The 24,955-nt window shown below is 44.6% G+C and overlaps 1 protein-coding gene across 1 annotated transcript; it reads right to left on the reverse strand.

The window, feature by feature from the left end:
• Nucleotides 1–24,897, reverse strand: appa (amyloid beta (A4) precursor protein a). Its single transcript, XM_063877422.1, is given in 18 exon segments — nt 1–2,206; nt 2,476–2,582; nt 2,585–2,621; nt 4,015–4,106; nt 4,313–4,366; nt 4,448–4,657; nt 5,234–5,333; nt 5,415–5,543; nt 5,839–5,997; nt 6,081–6,155; nt 6,893–7,026; nt 9,174–9,341; nt 10,222–10,586; nt 10,894–11,084; nt 11,184–11,296; nt 11,557–11,686; nt 12,664–12,831; nt 24,671–24,897. Coding segments are annotated over 18 exon segments (2,394 nt in total). The 5' UTR covers nt 24,731–24,897; the 3' UTR covers nt 1–2,104.
• Between the last annotated feature and the right edge of the window lie 58 nt (nt 24,898–24,955).

Genomic DNA, 24,955 nt, shown 5'->3' on the forward strand with positions numbered 1-24,955 from the left:
TACATTCAAAACTTTATTATGGAATACAGTGTAGAAAGCGTTTTCCCAGTCAATGCAAATGGCCTGCACAATATTACACAGTGGAAAACAAAACCAATATAATATATAACCCCACAGAGAAGGAAAAATAAAAACCATAGAAAGAAAATCCTGCTTCTTCTTCTACTCTACTGCCCTCTGCTGGGCGTCTAATGATCACACTGTGAAAACCAAAGGACCCACCCCACTGCAGCCTTCATAAAATCCACCATCTCCTCACTGTGTTTCTTTCAATGTAATGTTAACATGGGGACAAACCTTTAATATGACTGTATGGAGATGAACGGGAGATTTGGTATTCCCTGACTCGCTGTAATCTCTCTCAAAGCCTACAATCTTTATACAGGTGACAGTGAGGAGTGTGTTGATGGTAAAGAAGTGAGCAGCATGCCTGAAGGAAAAGGAAGGGGAACGAGAGTGAAAATCCATATATATATATAATCTATCTATATATAGATAGATATATACACACACACACACACACACACACACACAGGCCTGGCTATTCAACCGTAACTGCAAGTCATTTCCTCTCTTCCTCGCCTCCTCTTCCTCTCAGCACTCCACTTTTTTATCAGCAAAAATCATTACAAAATAAAGACGGTGTTGGCTTACAACTGGACGAAACAGCAGACTGAAAATGACAAAACACACACATAATCCCATAACCCATCCCTCATGCCGGATACCTCCCATTTATTTTTCCAATTTCCCATCCCTCACCTTCACATCCACAACATGCCCCTTTCCACACAAACAACATAACAAGAATTCAACAAAAACAGATGCATAAGGATCAATATATTTCCGTGAAAATACAAACAGAGATGAAGCGTCAGGAACGAAGAAAAAAGAAAAGAAAAACACACTTAAATCCCAAAATCACAGATCTTTTTAAATGTGTATTTTCCATGATATCAAAGCAGAGCCCGTTCATCTAGATTTATATATATTTTTCATCGTTTGGAGTCACGTGATCACGAGAAGATACTAAATGTACAATCTTGCTAGAATGACAATCTATATGTAAGAAATGATCTCAGGAGAGAGCAGCGTTAAGATCTTTTTTTGTGTCTTTTTTTTCCCGAATCCTGTTGTCATGCACTACATAGGAACAGCTAAGACTTCAGCATTACTTCAGTAACATTACACGCAATTTAAAAAAAGGACTTTACATCTTTTTTTTCTTTTTTTTTATCCTCCGTTTTCTTCAATCTTTTTTGAAAAACAAAACTGGAAACGAAAAGAGAAAAATAAAAAAAAAACAGCTCATTCAGAATACATAATTACTACCATCGTCATCAGCATACTCATTAATATCAGCGTCTCCGAATATCCTTAAGAGCCTCGTGTGACTTAACACAGCCCAGCTGTCGTACAAATGAAAGGAGAAAGGAGGAAGGAGGAAGGAGGAGGGGATACTCCAGTGTAGACTGTAGAGTGAGTGCGGTAGTGAGGGGCTTCATTTAGAAAAATACATTTGATTTAAGCCTATATTTTATTATGTATAATCAGTAAAAAGAATATGAGACAACGAATGATGTGGCTCATTTTTCTAAACGAAGCCCAGGGTCAGCGTGCGCCTCAACTCCCACTGATCAGAGGTCAGATTCGCCACACGTCAAACGCTGAAAAACCCAACCACAGACCAACCTCGAATCAGTGGGGAGAGAAAGCGCTTCTTTCCCCAAAGGGTGGGTTTGTTTTCGCTGCACTGGACGGCCCTGTTTTTTTTTTTTTTTTTTTAATACCATACATCAGCAGGCGGAGCTACTTAAAAACGCGGGGCTTTAATTAAAAGGCGTCTCGCTCCGATAAAGTGAACGAACGCGGTCCCGCCCAGGAGGGAACGAAAGGAAACCCTGGCTACAGTCGCTCCGTTTGCTCGTCGTAACTAACTAATTCAGTCACATTGATCTGTCTTTTTTGGAGACGTTGGTGGAGGAGGGAGGGAGGGAAGGGGAGGTGTTTGATGTGTGGGAGGAGATGTGTGTGTGTGTGTGTGTGTGTGTGTGTGTGTGTGTGTGTGTGTGTGTGTGTGTGTGAAATGTGTGTGACATTCTCCTCAGTTCTGCATCTGCTCGAAGAACTTGTAGGTTGGGTTCTCGTAGCCGTTCTGCTGCATCTTGGACAGGTGGCGCTCCTCGGGGGTGACGGCTGCATCCACCTGGAGGGTAGCCAAAGAAAATAGAGGGGGGAGGTTACACATATACACACACACTGAAAACGCTTTTTAATGCTTCCTGGAAGCATACTGTGTATACTCCATACATACATCTACATGTGATGCACACATTGGATGGAGGGAAGTAGCTTGCTCTCACACGTGCCCCCTCCCCCCCCCCCCCCCACACACACACACACACAAGATTGACTGCCGTACAGAACAGCTTGTACGCAGCGCTCACACATACACACAGGTCAGCTGTTCCTCACCTCGATGACTCCGTGGTGGATGGATGTGTATTGCTTCTTCCTCAGCATCACCAGGGTGATGACGATCACGGTCGCGATGACGACGCCGCCGACCATCAGGCCGATATGGCGCCCTTGTTGGAGCCGACGTCCTCTGCGAAGAAGACCTGCGGGGAGGTGAAGGGCAGAGAGTTTGTCAGGTGATGGAATTTTGGAGGAAAGTAAACAAAGACATCCAATGACGCGTTTCAGGCAGGGGGGGGCGTGTGGGGGGGGTGGAATTGTAGCCTTTGCAGACCATTTACATAAACCTATAAAACACACTACACGAAAGGGAAGACCCCAAACGCATAACAGGACCCCCTTGAATATGACTGCAGGAGAATAACACTCACAGTTGCCGCTCATTTATTTTGGTTTTCATCAATGAAATGACATCGCACTGCATGCTGCGTGAAATTACACATCTAAACATGTACCTGTTGCTCAAAACAGTGTCATTACAGAGTAAATTTAGCTTGAAATCATAACAGCTACGGTAGGTTTTTATTCTGCTGTTGACTTAAATGTTGCACGTCCTTGATCTACAGAAAGCCGCGCACTATGCCGTATGACTCAGCTCCAACACAACACGAAGAGGCAAGACTGAAAAACAAAATGCTTTCATGCAGAAACAAAAGCAAATGGAAGCAAAAGGCGTCTTCTGAAGGGAGGAAAACGAAACCAGGCCACCAGCAGGACTGATGGGACCGCACCGACTACACAAAAATGAACCCCAAACTGAGTGGAGACGGGAGAACATTTAAATCAAATATATATAAACCAAAAAAGTAAGAATGTACACAAAAAAAAAAAACACTGACCGGGGGGGGGGTTACGGGGAATAGCAAATTAGGAGTCGACTCAGGGAGGCTGCTTTAAACGCTGGCTGCTTTTTGTCAATGCAGGAAATGTGATACGTAATAAAATGTAGGGCTTAAGAGATTAACGCCTAGAGGTGAGGGGAATAAGGTGCACGGCTTTGGATTTGGGGATGAATTGAGCTTTATTTTTTGTGTGCTGGTATTACCACATTGGATGGGATTAATGAATAGATATTGTTTTAGAAAAATACCTGCTTGACACGCATTATCACGGCTGTTTCCATGGTGACAACCTTGAGAGTTTACCATAGGTGGAGACGTGTGTGTGTGTGCTTATGAAAAAGAGAGGGCAGCGTGCAAGCTTGCATGTGTCAGTAAACGCATCACGTATGTCTACATGCTTGTGTGTGTTCCTCCATGTTTAGTCATGAGCATATGGCGTTTACGGTGGCGAATGAGAGCAGAGGTGGAGCAAGAACTATATTTATACTCTGAGCCTCTACTGTGACACGTTTCCATGCTTTAATGTTCAAAAAGAGCCCAGTCTGCTCTGATTAGTTAGCTGGCCCGCTCTGTTGTGATTGGTCAACCGCTTAGGGAAATAGAAAACCCCAAAAGGCATACTAGGGGCCCTCTAGGTACAGTACTTGAGTAAATGTTACTTTCCACCTGTGTGTCACGGTTTGTGTGTCTTTACCAGTTTCTGGTGGTGGACTTCATATTCGGTGCTCTGTCTGTCCTCGGTCTCCATCCTCAGCTCGGGCATCGCCTCCATCTTCATGCCAGTCACTGAAAAGGGAAGGAAGGTAACATATTATAGATGGTGACACTCTCTCTTTTCTCCTCACACATACTGAGAATTTAATATATGGTGTGTGTTTAAATATATAATTCAGCCGGCAGCTCAATCCTGGTCAAGTGGATTATGCTTTGTAAACAATTGTGTACAGAAGGAGAGAAGGTGGAGCTATGCTGTGAGCTATGTTTGTACCAACCTGGTCGTGTGGGAATGCCTCGGTCAAAATTGGGGCGAGAGTCCACTGGCTCAACTAGAGAGAGCGAGGGAAAAAAATGTTTAGACATAATTTTTGAAGCACATAGGAAGGCAACAGTGGATTGCACTGCATTACCCTGGTTCTCCGTGTTGGGCTGGTTGAAACTCTCAGAGTGGATGAAGACATCCCCCACATTCAGCGAGTCCTCCAGGGGCAGCAGGTCGGTCTGACCGTCTCCAAGCTCCTGGTTCGGCATCAGGGCGTCGTTGCCGTAACTCACCCTCACGTCCGTCTGCAGGTTGGCCAGCTGCTGGGCCATCTCCGCCTGCTCCCTCTGCAGGAGCTCTGCAGGGAGGAACAGGGAGGAAGGAGAGAGGACAAAAGAGAAACGAAGGAGGAAGAGGAGACGTCATTTATCTAACTACTATATTCTCGCATTCTGTTGCCTTCAGTAAGTTTCAGCATAAAAAAGCTCTCCGTGATTTTTATTTGAACTCTAGTCGCTACAACGACTTTAATAATTAAATTAGCCGACAGGTGTTTAACATTAAAGTAAAAAAGAGAAGAAATCCCCTGGATCTTTTCTTCTGCGTATGTTTGGTCCCGTGTTTTGCCGCGTAGCACAGACTGTGACCATCTCCGAGACAGCGACACAGATGGCAGCGTGACGCACAAAACTCCAATAAGCCCCAAAACCCACAGAAACCGAGCGAGAGGGGCAGGGGAGAGGGATTTATGTTCCCAGCAAACAGTTTCCTTTGACTTTGAACAGAAGAATTAGGCCAAAATGAATGTCCTTATCAACAACTCCATGGTGTTTTCGATGCTGGAATTCAGAGAATTTAAATCTGTTTGTGACATAACACAATCCGAACAGAGTGTTTGTTATCCATATATCTGTACATTTATGTGTACACTCACCAACTTGGTCCTGGATGTCATCGGCCACACCGGGCACCTTGTAGAGGAGTCCCAGAGACTGGTTCATACGCTCCTCAATAACGCGCAGGTGGGTCAGTACCTGTAAACACACACGAGCATAAGTACAATACACACCATATTTGGTAAAGTGGCTCATTTACACGTTTAATCCTGATGCTACCTGAGGTCTGATCTGCGCGGCCTTCTTGGGATCCACCATGCGGACGTGCTCGAAGTGTTTGAGGGTGTGCTGACGGTCCTTCTGCTCGGCACGAACGTACTTCTTCAGCAGGCTGAAGACGTGGCGGGGCTGCAGGAGGCGATGACAGATGGTGAGGAGCAGAGGAAGGACGGGGGTGATTTATTAATGTACAGTCTGGATCGGAAAACAAATCATCGTGCCTGCGACGGAGAGGAAGCTCAAATATGTCAAACCCGATACAAATCAGTGTTTTCCTCTCGTTCACTTCTCCATATCAGAAGATCCGGTTGATTCAGATACAACCCAGACATTCATACCGTTAAAAATCAGCACCAAGAAGGTTTGGAAACAACAGTGAGATCTTTGAAAATACATTTCATTCAGTTTCCTGTATGTAGCGTACCCTGGGAGGTTCCTGCTGCAGCGCGGTCAGGTAGCTCTCCAGAGCCAGGCGGCGGCGGTCGTTGAGCAGCGCCTCCACCCGGGCCATGTGCGTCTCCACCAGCTGCTGCCGCTCGCTGGCTGCCTCTTGCTCCAGCGCCTCCACCTTCTCCTGGAAACGCTGCACACATTGCAACACATAGATAAACAAGCACACCGCAAAAGATACTGCGGGTCTATGCATCCAGCGTGTCCTTTTTTTACCTGGATGACGGCCTTCTTGCCCGCACGGGGGAGATTTTTAGCTTCCCTCTCGGCTTCCTCCCACTCTCTCATCACCTGAAATGAAAAGAATTAAATCCTGGGTAAAATCTGAAAGAAATACTGTTTCATCAGGTTGAGAGTCTGGAGAGGTGTTTAAACTTTAATCATCTCCCTCTGTTAGAAAGTATGTCAAAGTTGGGGGATTTGGAGCTTGTCGATTTCCCATTCATTCCTATGGGGCATTTTTGTGCAATTTGCATATTTAAACAGATCCTGTTCAAATAATCCTTTTGAGATTGAGAACAAGAGGGAGTTTTGGTTTTATTAACAGAACGTTTATGTGTTAAGCCAAAGTGCAGTATGACTAGGTTATTGGAAGTTCCATATTGACAGTTTCTGTTCACTTTTTTGGCGAGTTTCATGCTGTAAAAAGATGATTGTACGTCAGTTTCACCCTCTCTGACTCAAATGGTGGTTCTTTAATTAAACCCTGGCCTTTACCAAGGAAATTACCTAAGAGTTTATGCAAGAATTAAATCAACTGTGTGGAATAAGGGGATGTTTCGCCTGTAGATACGATTGCAAAATACAGACAGAGCCATTCAAACTCTGGTTAAAATAATGACACTTTAAGAGGGTTACAGTTATTATTTGTCATTGCTGGGGACAATGTGATAATAAATCCAGATGTTCTATTTTGAAATGTCTTCATTTTGTACTCATTCACGTGAAAACAACTGCTAATGGGCTTTCAGTCTGCTAAATATCCTCTGCTTCCTTCCTTCCTTCCTCCCCCTCCTATCCGTCAGTACCTGCGACATCCTCTCGCGGTGTTTGGCCTCCAGGCTCTCTTTGGCCTTCTGGAAGTGGGCGTGTTCGTTTTCGTCAGCTGGCGTCTCCAGGTAGTGGTCCACGGCGTCGGGGGAGCTGGGCGTCGCTGCGGGGACTGTGTGAAAAGGAAGTAGAGGGAGATAAAGAAAAAGGGTTCAAAGATTTTTCCAGGAGGCTTCTGTTTGTTGGTCTTTCTTGCACACACACTAAACACTTAGAGGCCCTAATATGCACATTTTCAGGTGTCATGTATTAGTATTTTGTGTCTGTACTGTGAACTGTTTCCATGCTTTGAGTCCAGAGCCCAGTACGCTCTGATTGGTTAGCTTCCCGCTCAACCGTTTAGAGATGTCCCACCCCTTAGCCTATCACCTACAATTGGGATTAGGTTTGTTTGCAGGCCATTTACATGCACAGAAACCTTTATAGCACACTGTAAAAGCATAATAGGGCGTCTTAAATGGGTTAAATGGGTTAGTGAGATGAAGAAACAGGGTAGAAGCTGGAAACCAACACCCTTCAAAAGCAAACAAGCGAATGCCTCAGATGACCTGTAGTCTTTTGTATCAGAGAGACAAAACCCTTCCTCTTTTATATAACTCTGCTCCCTGTGAAACACTGACTCTGGAACATTTCCTCCGGGCGTAAAAGCACAGACTGACATTTTGTCGATTTACCAGCGACAAATATGATTGCATGAAATCTGGATTTAATCAGAGGAAAGTGGATTATCTCCCAAAAGTTTGCTAAAGTAGTGGAAAGTACATTTAGTCCAGTGCAAATATGTCACTAAAGGACGAAGGAATTTCCTTTTAAAATCAGGACTCTTACCTAGAATGGAGAATTTTAAAAACATCCAAGTGGTTGGTGTATGAATCTGTGTGTGTGCGTGTGTGTGAAGGTCATGTGAAATCAGTTACGTCTAGCGAAAGCGCCTGACTGCACAGGAGGAAAAAAACAATCGCAACTTCTCCCTTTCTTCAAGTGACCATTGTGCACGCAGTTTGATTTTATTGACTCAGGTTTAAAGATGTCTGTCTCGGCGATTTCTGCCTAAAACAGTTGAAGTTAAGAGTTATTTTAGCAACAATTATTTGTAGAATAATTCAATTTAATTCAGGTTGTCCTCAGAACAACAGTCTTTAATGGAAATGTATGAAAGGATTTTTTACTTTAAATTGTGTTGTACATTTTTTCAAAAGCTTTCCTCTTTCCTTCTAAATAGTTTGTTATTTTACCTTCTTTTTTAATTGACCTATCTTTGTATTATTACAGCAGGGCATTGTGACATCACTTAAGCGGGGTATTTCATTATAGAAAAAAAGCCTGATAAAAAGGAAACTTTGCAAAACAATTAATAAGCCAAACCAATAAATAGCCAAATTCAATAACGTTATACGAGTGATTATTGTATGATCTGCGAGGAAGTTACAGTTGTGTGCTTTGCAGTTGAAGAAATAAGATACTGCAGCACTTTTTCACCGCAAACTACACTCAGACTAGCAGAAATCCCTCACCAAAAACACACACACTCCACACCATTGGTACGGATAAAATTAGATTAAAATACAGGGAGATGGAGAGTGCATGACTCCATTTTGCTGCAGGGCAGATCATGCTCTCCCTGACACACACACACACACACACACACACACACACACACACACACACACACACACACACACACACACACACACACACACACACACACACACACACACACACACACACACACACACACACACACACACACACACACACACACACACACACACACACACACACACACACACACACACACACAACACACACACACACACTTCCAGCAAGGTCACTGAAATCACCATCAGAGCATAACACTTAGAACACCTTCTGCTACAAACACACACACACACACACTTGGCGATGACAAAGAGCAGCTATTCGAAAAGCAATCAGTTCCCGTTGTTACTGACGAGCTCCACAGGAAGTGGCGAGAAATACACTTTAGATACAACCTTGAATTTGACAAAATCTAATAACTAAATAAAGCAAGAAGCTTTGTGAGTGTGAGAATGAAGGGAAGAGCACACGATCAGATTCAGAGGCCTGAAGAATCCACAAGAGATTATAGGAAAGTCTGTTTTAGGAGCAAACACTTAGTGGTTTGACGGACAAAACACGGACGGCGAGGAGAAGCTAAAGGTCAGCCAGGAGGGGAGTTAATAGCGAGTGAAAAGCGAGGGTTAGAGACACACCGGCTGCTGATCGAGCAGGACTTACTGACGCTGCTGCACACAGACAGGCAGTACTCCTCTGAGTCAAAGTTATTCCTGTTGCCTCCGCAGCCGCCGTAGATAAACTGAGCACAGCGGCCCTCCTGGGGGTCAAAGAACCAGCGGGGCAGCATGGCCCGGCAGGGACCAGTCTCCGCATTGGCCCAGCACACATCTTCGGGAGGACACACACACACACTTGTCATGATTCAGACACACACCTCCACAGAAAAGCTCACCAGGTAAGCGTGTCATGTTTTTGTGGAGTTTAAGGGAAAGATCCCCGTGCGTTCACCTGTAAAATATGCCCGTTACACTGTGATTGTATCAGCGGGTATGCAAGAAGGCTTCGGTTTGAAGCCACACGGTTTTCATTTGTATTTATAATTCATGTGCTGTGTCTTTCAACATGCCGCTGTAACAAGTATATCCAATTTGATCTAATCTAGCATGAAGAAAGCCAGCTAGTTCTGCATCTTGGAATTTAATTGAAGACACATTTAACCGTAAATGAAGAAACAAAGCTGTTTTGATAGTAATGGGACGTGGCTAATGAAAGCTCTGAAATAATAAACGAGCACAATAAGAAAAATGACAGCAGGAAATTAATTTGTGTTTAGCAAAGCACAAAAAAAAAACACGTGTTGTGTGCTTGTGTCACATTAACTGAAATGTCCTCTGGTTAAAGGAGACCTATTATGCTCATTTTCAGTGAGTGATGATTGGTCAACCGCTTAGAGATGTCCCGCCTCTTAGCCTAGCACGTACAGTGTGTTGGAGAGCTAGCAAATACAAGCGAGAGTGTTACATAAGGATGTCACTATGTTCAGGAAGTAAACTAAGAAGTCTAATGGAGGTGTTTCAGACGGGGGGGGGGGTGTATATAACACGCTGCAGTAAAGGGAAAACCCCGAAATGCATAACAGGGCATTTAAGGTCTATTAAAAAGGAAGTGAGATGTATTAAGCGCAGTAAGCTTAGAACACCCTGATGACGAGAAACAAAATCTATTTAGAACTAGACGAACACCAAAACACATAAAAACAAATCCCCACCTCTGACAACCTCCTCCACAGACTCGGTGGTGGTGGTAGTGGTGGTGGTCGTCATGGCAACGTTGGTGGTGGGCTCATCGGTGTCATCTTCGAACGTGTCGAGCACGACGTCATCCCCCTCCTCCTCGTCCTCCTCGTCCTCCTCGTCCTCCACTGCCTCTTCGTCCTCCTCTCCGTCTCCGTCCTGGTCATTATCCAGCACGTCCTCTTCCTCCTCCTCGTCCTCCTCCTCATCCTCTGCTGCTGCTGCTGCTGCTTCCTCGTTATTTTCCGGGGCTACCTCCTCCTCCTCTTCCTCGTCCTCCTGCACCACAGATGGCCTCGCTTCCTCTTGCTGCTCCACTGGCTCTGGCTCTCGCACCATACTGGGAGGAAAATGGGGGGGAGGGGGAAGATGGAAAAATGAAGGTATGGGGAGGAAGGAGACATATGGAGAGGAAATTGGGAGGAAGAGGAGGTGACAGAGAGTGAAGGGTGAGGTAATGAGGAAGGGTGGATGAGAGGGAGGGAAGGACAAAGACTTGAAATTACCTGCAGTTTGCTTTCAATTCATCCTCATGCTGGAAATGAGAGTGGCAGTACCTCTGATCAACTGATGTGCTGCTGCCTTGCCCCCATTCATCTGTGTGTGTGTGTGTGTGTGTGTGTGTGTGTGTGTGTGTGTGTGTGTACCTGTTGTCAGAGTAATCAGTCTCCGCTCCACCCCACCAGACATCGGAATCATCAGCGTCCTTCTCGGCGCTGTCGGCGTCACGCTCCGCCTCCGCGGGACAGCACACAAACTCAACGCCTCGGAAGCGGTCGATACCGCACGGCAGCAGCATCCCGTAGTCGTGGAGATTCATGGTGCGGTCTCCGCAGGACTGCGCACACACAGGACGAGAAAGATGGATCGGTATCTGCTCCTGCTCGTTCGTTACAGTAATGGAAGTATGTGCGAGTGTGCGTGTGTGTGTGCTCACCTCCTTGGCTACGGTGTGCCAGTGCAGGTGGCTCTCACACTGGTCCATGCGCTCCTGGTGCAGGAACTTGCACTTGTCAGGCACGAGCAGGGCGTCGCTCACAAACTCTCCTACTGCAGGAACACACATTTAAACAAACGGGTTAAACAGTCTGCTGATAGGATAAAGTTGCACCTGCTAGATTTTACCATTTTAAACTTTTGCATTTCCATTTACACACGCAAAAACCTTTAGAACACACTATCCTGTCGAGGGCCCCTTTTAAGCAGGCTGGCCTGGTGGTCTACAAGAAAATAATAGTAATTCAAGTCTGTGATTAATCAGGTTTTTATTCCCGGATTATTATTTAGATCACTGCGATTAAAGGACTCACCCAGGCAGCGGTACGGCACCACGATGTGCATGTGACTGCGACACTGCCTGCGGCCCTTCTTGCACCAGTTCTGGATGCTGACCGGCTGGTTGGCCTCCACCACGTTGGTGATCTGCAGCTCTGGGTACACCTACACACACACACACACACACACACAGGGTATTATAATAGATTATAGTGACACGATAAAGCCAGAAAAGACACCTTTTTCTGCACAATGTCATCACACTGTCCAAATACACCACACCATGTTTTGAATCAAGACCCCCCCCCCTCTCCTGCTTCCTCTCCTCTTGTGTGTCTCCAAATGCACAGGAAAAAACTCCCTTTCAGTCTCACAGTCTAAATCGGATCTGACATTTAGTTTTAGGACAGAAACGATCATTCATATCTTTATTTATAGGTTTGATACTCAAGTTCAAAATGATAAAGTGATTAGAGGCTGGGTCCTGAGGCTGATTCGTCTGTTTGTTATCGCTGGATTTCTTCTCCAACAATTGAGGACTTATCTTCTTTTTTTAAATGCATTTCAGAGAAATCTCATTATGCATCACATCTGTTTATCAGACAACCCTCTCTATCACTTCCTCAGCGATCGCCTACGCTGCACTGCTGGCAATTTACCCGGAGAAACGACACAGAGGTTTCACTGTGTCGTTTGGTTTAGGTTTGTTCTACACCGTCTAATTAAAGCAGAGTCACATGGCTTTAAGCAGCTTGTTTACTGAGAGTTTCTGCATCGTGTCGACCTGCCAAGTTGGGGATTTTGGTGAATAAAATAACAAATCCGCTTGCAGACCGTAACCCACTCGTGATGGACTTCTGTGCTCTTACATTCTCTCAAACCAGCAGGAATAAATTCCTCCGTCTGTCTGCTGATATTCACATTATCTTGTGTTTTTGTCATCTTGGCGTGCATTTTATTGGTTCCACCTACGTGTGAAAATTGTCCTCACTTGCCCAAACAGAGCAAAATAAAATAAGAAATCAGCTAGAGAGGAAAAAAGGAGATAATGCAATCCAGTCTTATCCAGATTTCAGACTGTTTATTTCCTTTCTATCACCACAATTGTGTTTTCAAGACATCCACACACTCCCCCTTCTTACCTCCTGGCAGTACTGCAGGATGCCCTCCTTGGTGCCGATGCAGCTCTTGGTGCCCGAGGGGTCCGGCTCCCACTTGCCGCTCTGAACGTTGATGTGCATGTTGAGTTTCCCACAAAACATCGCCACCTGGGGCTCTGCCAACAGACCCATAGAAACATCTGTAGGCACCTGGAGGGGAAGAGGAGACACAGAGGGAGAGATTAAGTCAGATGTCATAAAAAACGGGAGCATAATAGGGCCTCTTTAAGATGAGAGGAGGATGGAAACACATTTTCCATCAATCTCTGATTTAGAAACTCTCAACTAGGGCAGTTTCAATGCCTCTGTTCATATTTGTCTTCGGCAGGTGTCGAGTAACGATCGTGAAGAAAAAGAGCCAAAAAAAAGTGATGGACATCGAAAAAAATCAATATTGCGATAAGAATAAATTGCCTCAAACCCAGCCTGGAGCAATCTGATACACCCTCACACACATACGCACTCAACTGCCCTGTGCAACACCATTTATGGGAATAGTGTACATGCAGGCAGAATGCTGCTTATATAAGCCTCTGTTGATTCATTTTGGGTTTCTCTCTGCACAGCACAGGAGCAGGTTGGCCCGAGGCAAGGGGAGAGTGTGTGCTCCAGTGGAAGATATTCTTTACTCTTCCAATTCTCCTTCACAGGTGAAAGACCTGCACTCAAAATGTTAGGAGCTGTATAATCAACATCATCTTATATAGTTTTCTGCCTCCGTGTGTGTTTGTGCTGCAGCTCCCCGAGGAGAGGAGGTGCAGACCAGCCAGTGAATGTCTGCATTGTACCGGCAAATGAGCCCGAAACAAAATGGGAGGGAATATGGGGGAGAGAAGAGAGGGAGACAGAGGGAGGGAGAAGAGGGGCTGCTGCCATTGTGCGCTCCCTAATCTTGTTAATGGTTTTGAAGGCACTGGCAGGCAAACAAATGTTGTGTTGTGAGATGGATAGCATTTCTTTTTTTTTTTTACTGCAGACTTGATTCTCTCCCAACAGCCGGGGGCATAAAGTCTCCTTCCAATGTGAGAGAGGAGTTGCCTCATCCATTTGGACACATTTGCAGCTTGAAAATGTAAATCTTTGGATAGATTTAGCTCGAAGGTGTCTTATGAAAACAGGAGATATTGGTATTTTGAAGCACAAAAGTTACATAGTGACATCACTGTGTACCGAAACACCATTTACACACACAAAACCTAAACAAACACACGACAGGAAAGGTCAAAAAACAACAACCAAAAGGGAAAACAGGGCCTCTAAATGAATAATGTATAATCTTTAAATACAAATGTAGTTTAAATAAATTCCGAGGTTTGAGTTGGAAAGAGTGTGTTGCGATGGAGGAAGTCAAGATTCACTTTTCTCCGTTCTGCTCTTTGTGATTGTTTGTTCCCTCTGTGTTTCAGATGATTAAACAAATTGCTTAAATTGCCTTGTGGCGCAGACACCACCGGGTAACAAATCTCGCTCAGTGTTTGTTGTTGTTGTTCCTGTCGGCCGTTATCGCTTTATCTCTATTATCTTGTTTTCATAACCGTTGGAAGCCGAATTTGTAATTAAAAATAAATTGCCCAACCCAAGCCATTAACTCGACAAATAGACATGACACTGCATTAATGTCAACAACTTCTCAGTGGTAAATAAACACAAACTATCAGTCTAGTGCTTTGATAGGCTAAGGGGCGGGACACCTCTTAACGGGTTGACCAATCACAACAGAGCCGGCTAGCTAAACACTCAGAGCAGACTGGACTGTGGTTTCAGACAGAGGGTGAAAAGAGGTTACATTAAAGCATGGACATTAAACATGAATCGGAAAATAAGAAGAACAGGGCCTCTCAGCTGAGACTTTTGAGGGTCAGCCATGCACCTGCAGAGGTCACATGATGTCTCCATCTTTGTTAGCAGGGAAATCAGCGAGCAGCGCTAACAGGGAACAGATCAAACCCCACCCTGCTCAACATGAGGGCAGAAAGTTTTACAACAATCTTTAAATAAGTCGTCCTTGGCGTGCTATCTTTTAATTAACTCTCTTTCCTGGGTGCCCAGTTTCATTTCGACCGTATCTGCCCAACCCCTGGCCTCTCCCTGTCGCTTGTTGAAAGAGATAAAACCCACTTCCTGTCCGCTTTAGGCCCAGGTACGCAAGTCTGTGCCAACCGCTCGCTGACATTCAAATGCTTTGTGACTTCCTCTTTTGGCTGGCAAATCTCCTCCCTGCCTTTCAGCCCCTGCACTGCTATCTCTCAAATGCTCTGTCTTCTGCTGGAGGAGGAGGAGGAGGCGGAGGAGGAGGAGGGGGAGGGGAGGAGGAGGGGGAGCCTTTGCTGCAAGCTTATAAATCAGAGTCCCTGGATGATGGCGGAGGCAGGAACGGGAGGAGGAGAAAGTGAGGAGGAGGAACAATAAGCACAATGGGGAGAGACAGGGAGAGATTGGAGGACAGATGAATTGGACAATAAGCCTTCGGGCTCGAGCAAAAGGTCAAGCGAAACCGAAATGATGTGAGTAAGGGCCAGAGAGAGAGAGAGAGAGAGAGAGGGAGGAAAACAGGGAGAAGATGGGTGTCAGATAGACGTATTTGAGAGATAAAGAATGATTATTTAGTGCGTGTGTATATCCTAATGAGTATTTTACCAGAGAAGAACAGTAGGATGGGTTTGTTTTTACTTTCCAGTGCAGTCATCTACCCTGAGCAGCCGACAGATGGACATAAAGCAAAAAGCAGACGAACAAATGAAGAGACAGATCCGCAGCAGAGTGTTAGCATATTACAGAAGGAGACACCAGGCTTTCTTCTCTCTCTCTTTCCCTCCTTCATTCTTTATCCTATCTCAGCTCTGGGGCACATTTCTGCCAGTCTGCCAGCCGGTCATCCTGCAGGGGTGGAGGAGGATGAGGGGGAGGGAGTGGTAATCTGGGCACTGAGGATTAGGACGGCAGTCGGGTCAGGAGAAATATCCCCGTTTGGTTTCAATCTGGCGGGATAGCCATCGCCAGAGGGAAGGAGGCCGAGGCTTTATCAGATTGACCCCAAGATGATCGCTCAATTAAAGCTAGCAACAACCAAAATCACACACTGCTTAGTACTTCCAACATGTTAGATCTTAGCATCCTCACAAAGATTTGGAATGAAATGTAATTGCTTAATAAAGAGGAAGACAGACAGACACACAGAGAATCTAATAAATGTAATGCAATAACAAGTTTGTGGTAGTAAAGCGATTAAAGTCCGATTATTCCCCGCTGCAATTTGATTGAGTGGTTTGCAACCCCAAGGAGGTTTATGTGGAGCTCACTGTCGCAGTTCACACGAGGGATTAAAGTTACATCCTAATTCAAATCACACGTCCCATCTCAGACAGGTGGCCTCCTCCCTCGGCTGGAAACCAATGACCCAGATCACAGCCAGGTAAACCTCCGACACACGTGATCTTTGCTTCATCATGTCGTATGAGCCGCCCTTAAGGGTTATTCCAGTTCATTATGCACTGCATTTTTCCCAGGTGAATAAGATTAGAGGTAAAATAATAATAGTTTCTCTCCCTCACACTCATTGAAGCATGGAAACATGTCACAGTAGAGGCACAAAAGACAAATATGACCCTGAAAATGAGCTAAATATGTCCTCTTTAATCAATAATCTCTGTTTTGTTAAGCAAAAAGGGCTCAAAAATCTAGCTAAATTGAATATCTTAGCAAAATTAGCGATTTGAAGACGCCTGTGTGATTGAACACACTAGCTTCATTATTATGCCGAGTTCACCAATCTCAGAAATCACTTTAGAGCGTACAATGTTATCTTAACTGCAACAAAAAGTAATGAATCCTTCAGATGCTTGTCTCTTTGGGAGAAAAACAAGTTAGAATAAATACTTTAAAGAGGACATATTTGCTTATTTTTTGCCTCTACTGTGACACGTTTTACTGCTTCTCCCGTCTCAAAAAGGAAAGAACCATCTCATCAATCACTGCACTCCCAACGTAGGGGGCTTTTAAAGATGTATTACTTTGCTTCCCTTTTATGTAAATTCCCTAACCATTCCCATCTGAAAGTGATTGTGTAAAGGGAGTGTTAAAAAGTCCTGATATGTGTGAATGAATCCGCTGCCGCACTCACAGATGTGATCAGCGGTAATAAAAAGTAGCGAAAAAAGCGGGTTTATTACCCATTAAATGTGAAGATGGGTGAAAAAGAAATAAGGCTTCCCACTCTTACAACTGCACACACGCGCCATGCATCCACTCCCTCGCACAGAGGCAGTTTAAAGTAAGCACGCGCACTTTGAAGTGTCCCCGTGGGCGCTGGTCCCGCGGTGATATTAATTGTGCCTTCTTATCTGAGCGGCCCAGCCCTGCCATGGGGAGTTGGGTGAAGGTGGTGGGGTTTAGTAAAAAAAAAAAGGGGGGGGGGGGGGTTTATATCATCTCTCATCCCAGGGGCAGAAGAGTCCCTGGAGAGCAGGATGTGTCACACAGCCACACACTGACACACACACATACACCCTCTTGCCATCTTCGGCTACTTTTTCCACAATCGTAGCGATGGAAAAAGCTAAAGTATAGTGCAACACTTCAGCTAATCTCATTTCCACCACTGCAACAAACGTACAGTGCTCTCCTTTAAATCAATCACTGCGTTGGAAGCGAGCAGCTGGCCTGTCTGTGTGTTGTTTACAAGGTGCCCGGCCGTGGGAATTTGTTTGCTTAGCTCGGAGGATATGTGACGGCTGAATAAGATAGGGCTGGCGAGGTGACAGAAATGCACGTCCACACACACACACCCACTGTCTGTAATCCCCTTGGCAAGCAGGGCCCTGCTGTTACTTAAAACCTTCCGATCGTCTCTGACTGGACTTTAAGTGCGTGTGTGTGTGCAACGCTATCCAGCTCCGTGTGTGAGTAAAGCTATCCACGCCTGATGTTTGGGAAGCAGATTGAGTGCACAGTGTTCGGTTTCACTGATTACAGGGCAGGCGTCGCTTCCCCTCACACTCCCTGTCGGACATAGGTTCAATTACAGGGTAGATGCAAAACCAGACAGCAGCGGGGTAAAAGTGAAGCCGGAATATGTTGGAGAATAAGATGGGTGTGGGATTTATTGTGGCTGAGTTTGGGGTTAAATTGTGATCAAGGTTTTGTGTAACTGACCAGAGCCCATCCTGTTCGTCTGTCTGCTTCTGCATATCAAATAACAATCCCCTCCCTGATTAGCTCTTTTTCTCTTACTCAATGCTCATCCTTGTCCTCAAAAGTTTTCCACTTTGAGGGGAATCCAAGTTTGTTTGAATCTTCATTCATATTCAGCAGATTAAGCTTTGTCTCGAGGGTTTCCACGGGAATTAGCAACCCAGACAAATCTCTTTAAAATGTGATTAAGTGTGTGTAGATAAAAAAATAAATAAACGTTCTGACTTCTGCCTACTTCATTTGGCTAGACGTGATGGAGGGTTTCCTGGGTAATAACAGCCATGGATACAGAGCCTGCTCTCCTTCCAGGGGGAACTTCCTGTTATAACCTCCCTTTGCCCTCGTCGCCAAAGCAACCTGAGGCAACGCCATTCACCCGAGTCACCAGGGAGGAGGAATCTCATCATCAGGTGTACAGAAGATCAACTGGGAGTCACTCTGCACTGGGCTGGTATGTAGGGAGAATTAATGACACATTGTCCCACGTATGACACCCAACGACTCGACTCACGATATTGATTTCGAAATTATAGCATTGCTTATTTTGTTAAACAATCTCACCCTAAAATGAAAAAATGCATCTAAATACCAATTAAACCTCAGTGTTACGCTTCATTGTCGTCTGTTTTGCATCATCTTTTTTCCCCACGTCAACCCCATCAATCCTTCAAATCTTCCTCTCCCAATCATCACTATTTCGCATTACCCAACACATTTCCTAATGTGTGTGTTTGCATCAATAAAAGCTTAAGGCAACACTTTTCTGTCTGGAAACACTGCAGAATAAAGCAGACGCCTCTTGGCCGTGTTTGCAGCTGCATAAAAATGATGTACGGCTGACTGTGAGCTGAGGTAATCCTTCATTAGTGTTGTTATTGAGAGTTATTGTGATCTGGGCCCTGGGGTGCTGATGGGGGTGTGTATCTGGAAGTGTGTTCAGTGGTTACGAGCAGCCGCACCAGCAGGGAGGGAAGGTAAACAAACTATTTCCAGAAACTATCACCAAGGAAGATTACTATGTATACTCTCCTGTTTCTACAGCCTTCATTTAATTCTAAATAAAAATGACTTTCAGAAATAACAAGCAGAGAATCTCAAGAGAAGTGTCTTTGGTTTCTCCTACAAGGCATACCGACAATTCAGGGATTCTCTAACAATGGCTTCCTCACACGCACGGCTGTCCACTGCACAAACGCAGGAAGTCCGCCTCTTTCACGGAGACCAAACAGGAAACCAGTCCAGAAATAGCAGGGCACTGAATAATAACCGTCCACTTTCAGCCGCAGACCTCCTGCTCGCCCTTCTTTTCTTTCTTTTTTGTCGTTTGCTCAGACACACACACCCACACACACTCTCAACTTGGCATTTCAAACAAGTGTTCCAATTTCACACTTGGACTCCGAGAGGACTTGTCGTCCACAATTGATGGCGTGTCGCCCCGACTCCAAGAGGTACTAGTTTCATAAACCCTCTGAACTGTGACTCCGGAGCCGGGGGCAGAAGGCCCATCAGTAACACACTGTATGGATGACACAGCGCTTCAGAAGGGAAAATGAAGCGAGAGTGAGAAATTGTTCTGGCGGAAAATGGTAAAAAGAGGGAGGAATGGGAGAGAGTAACGACGGGAATAACACACACAGCGGCCTAATTATAGTCCAAGTAGCAGGCACCTGGGGAAGACAGCGAGTGCTATGGCAACTCCGAACACCCAGGATGGAGGGGGGAGGCATGGGAGGAGAGGAGTGAGAGGAGAAGAGGGGTTGAGATCATTTCTACAAGTGCAGGAATATACCCTGGAAAAACAAGGACCCTCAGGGGGGTTTTTGTGTGTTTACAGAGGTGAAAATAAGCACAATTTACAGGTTAGACATTTCTGCAGGACGTAAAGAGGACAAAGTATGCTCATTTTCAGGTTCATATTTGTATTGTGAGCCATGACCAGCCAATGACTGGATTTGTGTTCAGCGGTATTGCACGAAAGAAACGTCCAGCTCCCAGGCACCAGAGAGGACGAGGGGAGGGGGGGGAGGAGGGACTTCAGCTGGGTTCCTCTTTTATAACTGAAAGCTTAGCAGGTGTGTTTGCGATCATTACACCTCCAGCCTTGGACCCAACGGAGAGGACACAAGCAGCCTGTTGGAGCAAACACCTCCAAGAGCCAAGCCGATTCACGATGTGTGAAGACACACATGCTGTATCATCGTGTTCTGATTGCAGCTAAATCTCACACCTACATACTCAAATGTACTCTGGGTTTGGGTAACAGATTTCTTTTTGTTCATTTTTCTAATTCAGTTGTTGATATATGTTCATAAAATAGTGTGTGTGAGCTTAACTGGAGCATTTCCTTTAGGTCAGATTTGTCTAAACTGTAGTATGTGCTCACGTGTTTGAGTGTTGTTGTATAAACTCCTGCCCTCGATACTGAGATTAGATAAGGTAACTAGTTATTGTACCACATTTCATTTTAAAAGTAACCCTCCCAACCCTGACTAACCCATCCATCACACTCCGATGGTGCGTGATCTGAGATTAAACCTTGATTGCATTGGCCTCGGTCAGATTATTGCCGGGTAGGTCATATTTCCGAGGAACGTCACAGACACATCACAGCCTTGACTGGGACACTTATGATGGATATGTATGATACAAAAAATGGATGCCGCGACAGGAAATGGCAGAGACCTGGTTTCCAGATGTGTGTGTGTGGGGTGTACTCGGTGCTGCTGCTGAGTAATTGCGCAGGTCGGGGCGACTTGTTTTCCCGACTTATTATTCAGATTCTGTACCAAGAGCTGCTTACTCAGCAGCAGAGAAACCAAGAGTGTGTCTTCGTGGCGCACTGCTGATATTTGCAGATGGAAATAACGCTCCGGTGGTGATGAATGATGGCGAGATTTGCTCTCATATGAGATGTGGGAGGGAGAGTGGCGTGTTCCCGCTGCAATAAAGGCTACGACTATCACATGTTTGACCTATTACAGATAGTTGTGATCTGGTAATAAAGCGAAAGAGAGAAGCAGCAACATCTCTGTTCAGGGGAGGGAACATCGCCGGCAGAGAATATTTCAGGGTCCATATTTCTTGGTCCACATTTTAGATTAACCAAATACAAATTCAAAAACGCTGATTTCAAGACAAGGGAAGCGGAAGTGCTGAAATGCTAGGTCATTTCAGGATTTTATGACTTTCTTTACACGTGTTATGCAACCTAAATCCGTAATTCCTCCTCGAAGGCCAGCTTCTTATGCTATCAGACACTTGTTGGATCTTATCAAACCTTTTCATTATAGTCTCTCATTCATTGGACTAAACAAAGCCGGCCTTTCAGCTGCACCGCTGAAATCTGCACGACCAGATTCCTAACATGCTTTGAAAAAGGGCCGATGCTACCTTCCAGCAGGAAAACACACCATGAACACACAAAGGAGACAAAAAGGAACAAGTAGGGAGCAAAAGATTAACAGGTAAAACATCTCCAATGTTCCCAAACAGCTGATTTATCAGTTATACGCAGCCTCAAAAAGACAACAAGCACATCCCCGTTTCCAGGGGCCGTGACAACAGAAACGCTATCAAAAGGTCAGGAATGCTTTTCTCCGGGAACAGACAGCGGAGGGGGGATACGAGAGGAACATTAATTGGGAACGCTGCTGCTGTGTCATTGCTGTTGTTGACTAAATGGACAATGCGTGCCGTTTGGACAAGGACTTTTTTAAAATTTTAAACAGCTAATGGAGGACTTTTAAATAAAGAAAACAAGATAGTGAGCAGCGGAGATAAACCCCATTCATGTCTCATTATGAAGAGGACATCCAGTCCTGCCCAATGACAACATGCACTGTTTACTGAGATGAGGAAAGACTGGCACATGTAATGGCCACAGTGACTGGTTTGAATGGGGCCTATTTGCAAATGATCACATTTTAGTATCTCAACTCAGCAGTTTTTCATGATTTAGATGTAATTTAACGAGTAAAAGTGCTTTTTGTCACTCAAAATGACCCAAAGACAACCTAAACATTGAAATGTTTTCATTTTACTTTCATAGAAGTCTGACAAAACCAGCAAATAATCAATAATCCAAATAGGGCGGTTCATGTTCTGTCAATACAATAATCAATGAATTCTCTAAATGTCTTTCCATATGTACATCCACACCTGCATAGATCAGGTTTTTGCAATCCGTCTGTCAGGATCAGAGCTTCTTGGTTAACAGGTCAATCAATAATCAGAAATACAGAAATTGAAGGGCTACATTATTCACATCGTACCCTCAGTTTACCTGATTTCAGCAGCTAAAGTAAAGTGGAAGTGTTTCTCGGCAAAATCTGGATGAAAGACTGAAGATAATGTAGTTTAAAGTGGATTTTCTCTTTGACATGTCCCAATAGAGGAACAAAACACTAATATAAACCTGAAAATGAGCATTAAAGGGCCCCTTTAAGAATCAAAGCTGCAGTGTGAGCAGCAGAGAAGGTGCCAGAGAGAAACACTGGCAGCGCCAACAGGCATAATGGCATTAAACTCTCTAATAAGGGGAGAGGGCTGGTCCGCCCCGGGCTGAAAGACTGCAGTATGCACACAAACACACTGGCCGCCTGCACCCATCCAAGAGCCATTTCCCAAGGATTCCCAAATACACAAAGGCTGGTATCCAACTCCCACGCTCCACACCGCGGGCTCCGTCAGGAAAAAGCAGCTTCCTTGATCTGTGTGTGTGAAAGGGGTTATAAACAAACCCTAATGACATCAAACACTAGCAACATCTCATTTTCGAGTCTGATTTCATCTTGGTTGTTTAAATCTTAAACAACTTTATCACAATATCGTAGCTTTGATTTTTTTAATGTGGGGGTCCTTATGGTAAGCTAAGCAATGGATTACGAACAAAGCCACCCCTTTGCTTGATGAGCAGCCTAAACTATTTCATTCCCACTGATTATGGCCTACGTGTGTGTGGGACACAATGAAGGTCGGCTGCCACATTTCACCTGATTCATCCCAAGAGAGAAAAAAAGCTGAGCAGAAATGGCCAAGACAGCAAAATCGAGGGGCCTAAATGGAGTGTAATAGCCATTGTTTGGCACTATTGATCTATTACAAGTAACTCATTTATCATGTTAACTATAATTGTAACAACCAGAAATCCCACATGCAGCAGATGCTCCTCTGGAACAATTGCAGCTCCCATCTGTAACAATGTGGCTGCTGTTGGTTAAAGCAATGTGTCATTTCTCTCACAACAAGGCCATGGTGCGTACAGGATATTCTGTTAAGTGTTAAATAAATCTCAATTGGGGAAATCCCTATGATTTAAACGCTTTCGGTATTTTCCAGACACCAAATGCACCTTACAATGGGGAACTAAGCATTTATGCATCACAGGATTAAGAAGATTACACAACTGACAACGATGACATAACGTTTTTAAAATGTGTGCGCTGAAAGGGCTGGATTTGATTTTTAAAAAGCTGCCATTTTTAACATTTCAGTGACATAACGTATTTTCTTGCATTTTGGCTGTTTCAACAAAGCTAAGACGCTGGAAAAATGGCTGAGCAGTGATTTTGTGTCACTATGCCCGCAGAAATACATTATCAGAGACATGCTTTGTGTGTAATACCACGGTGGGTGAGAACATGGCATTAAAGGAAACAATGATAGTGAAAAGCTGCTGTTGGCTTCCCAGTTTCCCGACCCCTCGATAAATGCTGCAGTGCACCGCCGCCATCTTACTTCTCTATTCTCTCTCATGTCACTGAAATATGAGGGAGAGCCTGTTTAATGTTTGTATTCCGAGGATAATGTCATTTTCACGGGTTTATTCGCTCAGTTTCAGTCAAAATCTGGCATCAAGGATTCATTACGAGGCAACAAGACGTCTTATTTACTTATTTTCCTCCCTAAAACACGCCCACTCCCATAAAAACCAGCCCTCAGGATATGGAAAATGAGACAATAAACGTTTCATGTATTCCTTATAATGACTTTAAATGGCATTAAATGAGCCCGAATAACAACCAATATTAGCGCTAGGAGCCATTTGCGCAGATCCATGAAGGAATATAATTTGTTGACAACTTGTTTGTAACCTTTTTTAATTTGAGAAAAGCAAATCGCTTCCCGTTTCCTCACAAAAGAAAGCGAAATATAAAGAGTGCCGTTTTAAATCAAGAAGAGAAGGACATATTCTCCATTGTTGCAATAAATCAGTTTCGACAGGCTTAAAGCGAGACTTTGCCTGAGAAAAAGCATCCAAGCAATGGTATTTAAAAGAATACACGTTCTGTGTCTATATTGTGCGCTTCTGGGGAAGTTCATTACAAATAAAACAACGGAAATTACTAACAGATATCTAAATATTCAGGTGGTGTTTAACAAAACAACGTGTGGTCTTTATTTAGAAATAGCCAAGCATTCAGTCGGTGTCAAACTAGATAGACGTTAGCACATGACTTCCGGTTAAAACCTTCAACACAAAAGTGGCAAAGGACCTGTCTCTTTCAATATGCTACAAGGTTGGTTTTTGGTGCTATGAAGCAAGTCATGTTTTGTACTCTGAAAATAAATACGTCGCCCTTACTGCTACTTAAACCTTAAGTTAGGTAATTTGATCAAACTGAAGTGTCATGGTAAATTACCGTTCCCTTGATTTTACCTTAAACAATCTGTGCTTTTACTGTGAAGGTACCGTCAACTAACTTCCGGTTGAATTGAAGCTAACTCCAGGTAGCTTGACGCAGCCGACAGCAACAATATGGTGGAAATACCTCACAAAAAAACGTATTTTCCTTACCTCGGCAGCCAGAGCCGAAGCCGCTACAGCCAGCAGCAGTAAAGCTACTCGGTCCCCCATGTCGTTTCGCGGATACCACACTCCTAAAGGCGGCGTTTCACCGAGCGGTTTTACGTTTAACGTAAGAAGCGGAGTGTGTGCAGCGCCGGTGACTCCCGTTGTCTGATGGTGATACCGAGGCTGCACAGCTGCTCAGCAACGAGTCACCTGACCACAGCGGAGTGGGATTAACACACACACACACACTCACACTATCTCTGACGCACATTCATATGAATACGTCAT

Source organism: Eleginops maclovinus, chromosome 24 (genome assembly GCF_036324505.1).
Source record: "Eleginops maclovinus isolate JMC-PN-2008 ecotype Puerto Natales chromosome 24, JC_Emac_rtc_rv5, whole genome shotgun sequence".
NCBI lineage: Eukaryota > Metazoa > Chordata > Actinopteri > Perciformes > Eleginopidae > Eleginops > Eleginops maclovinus.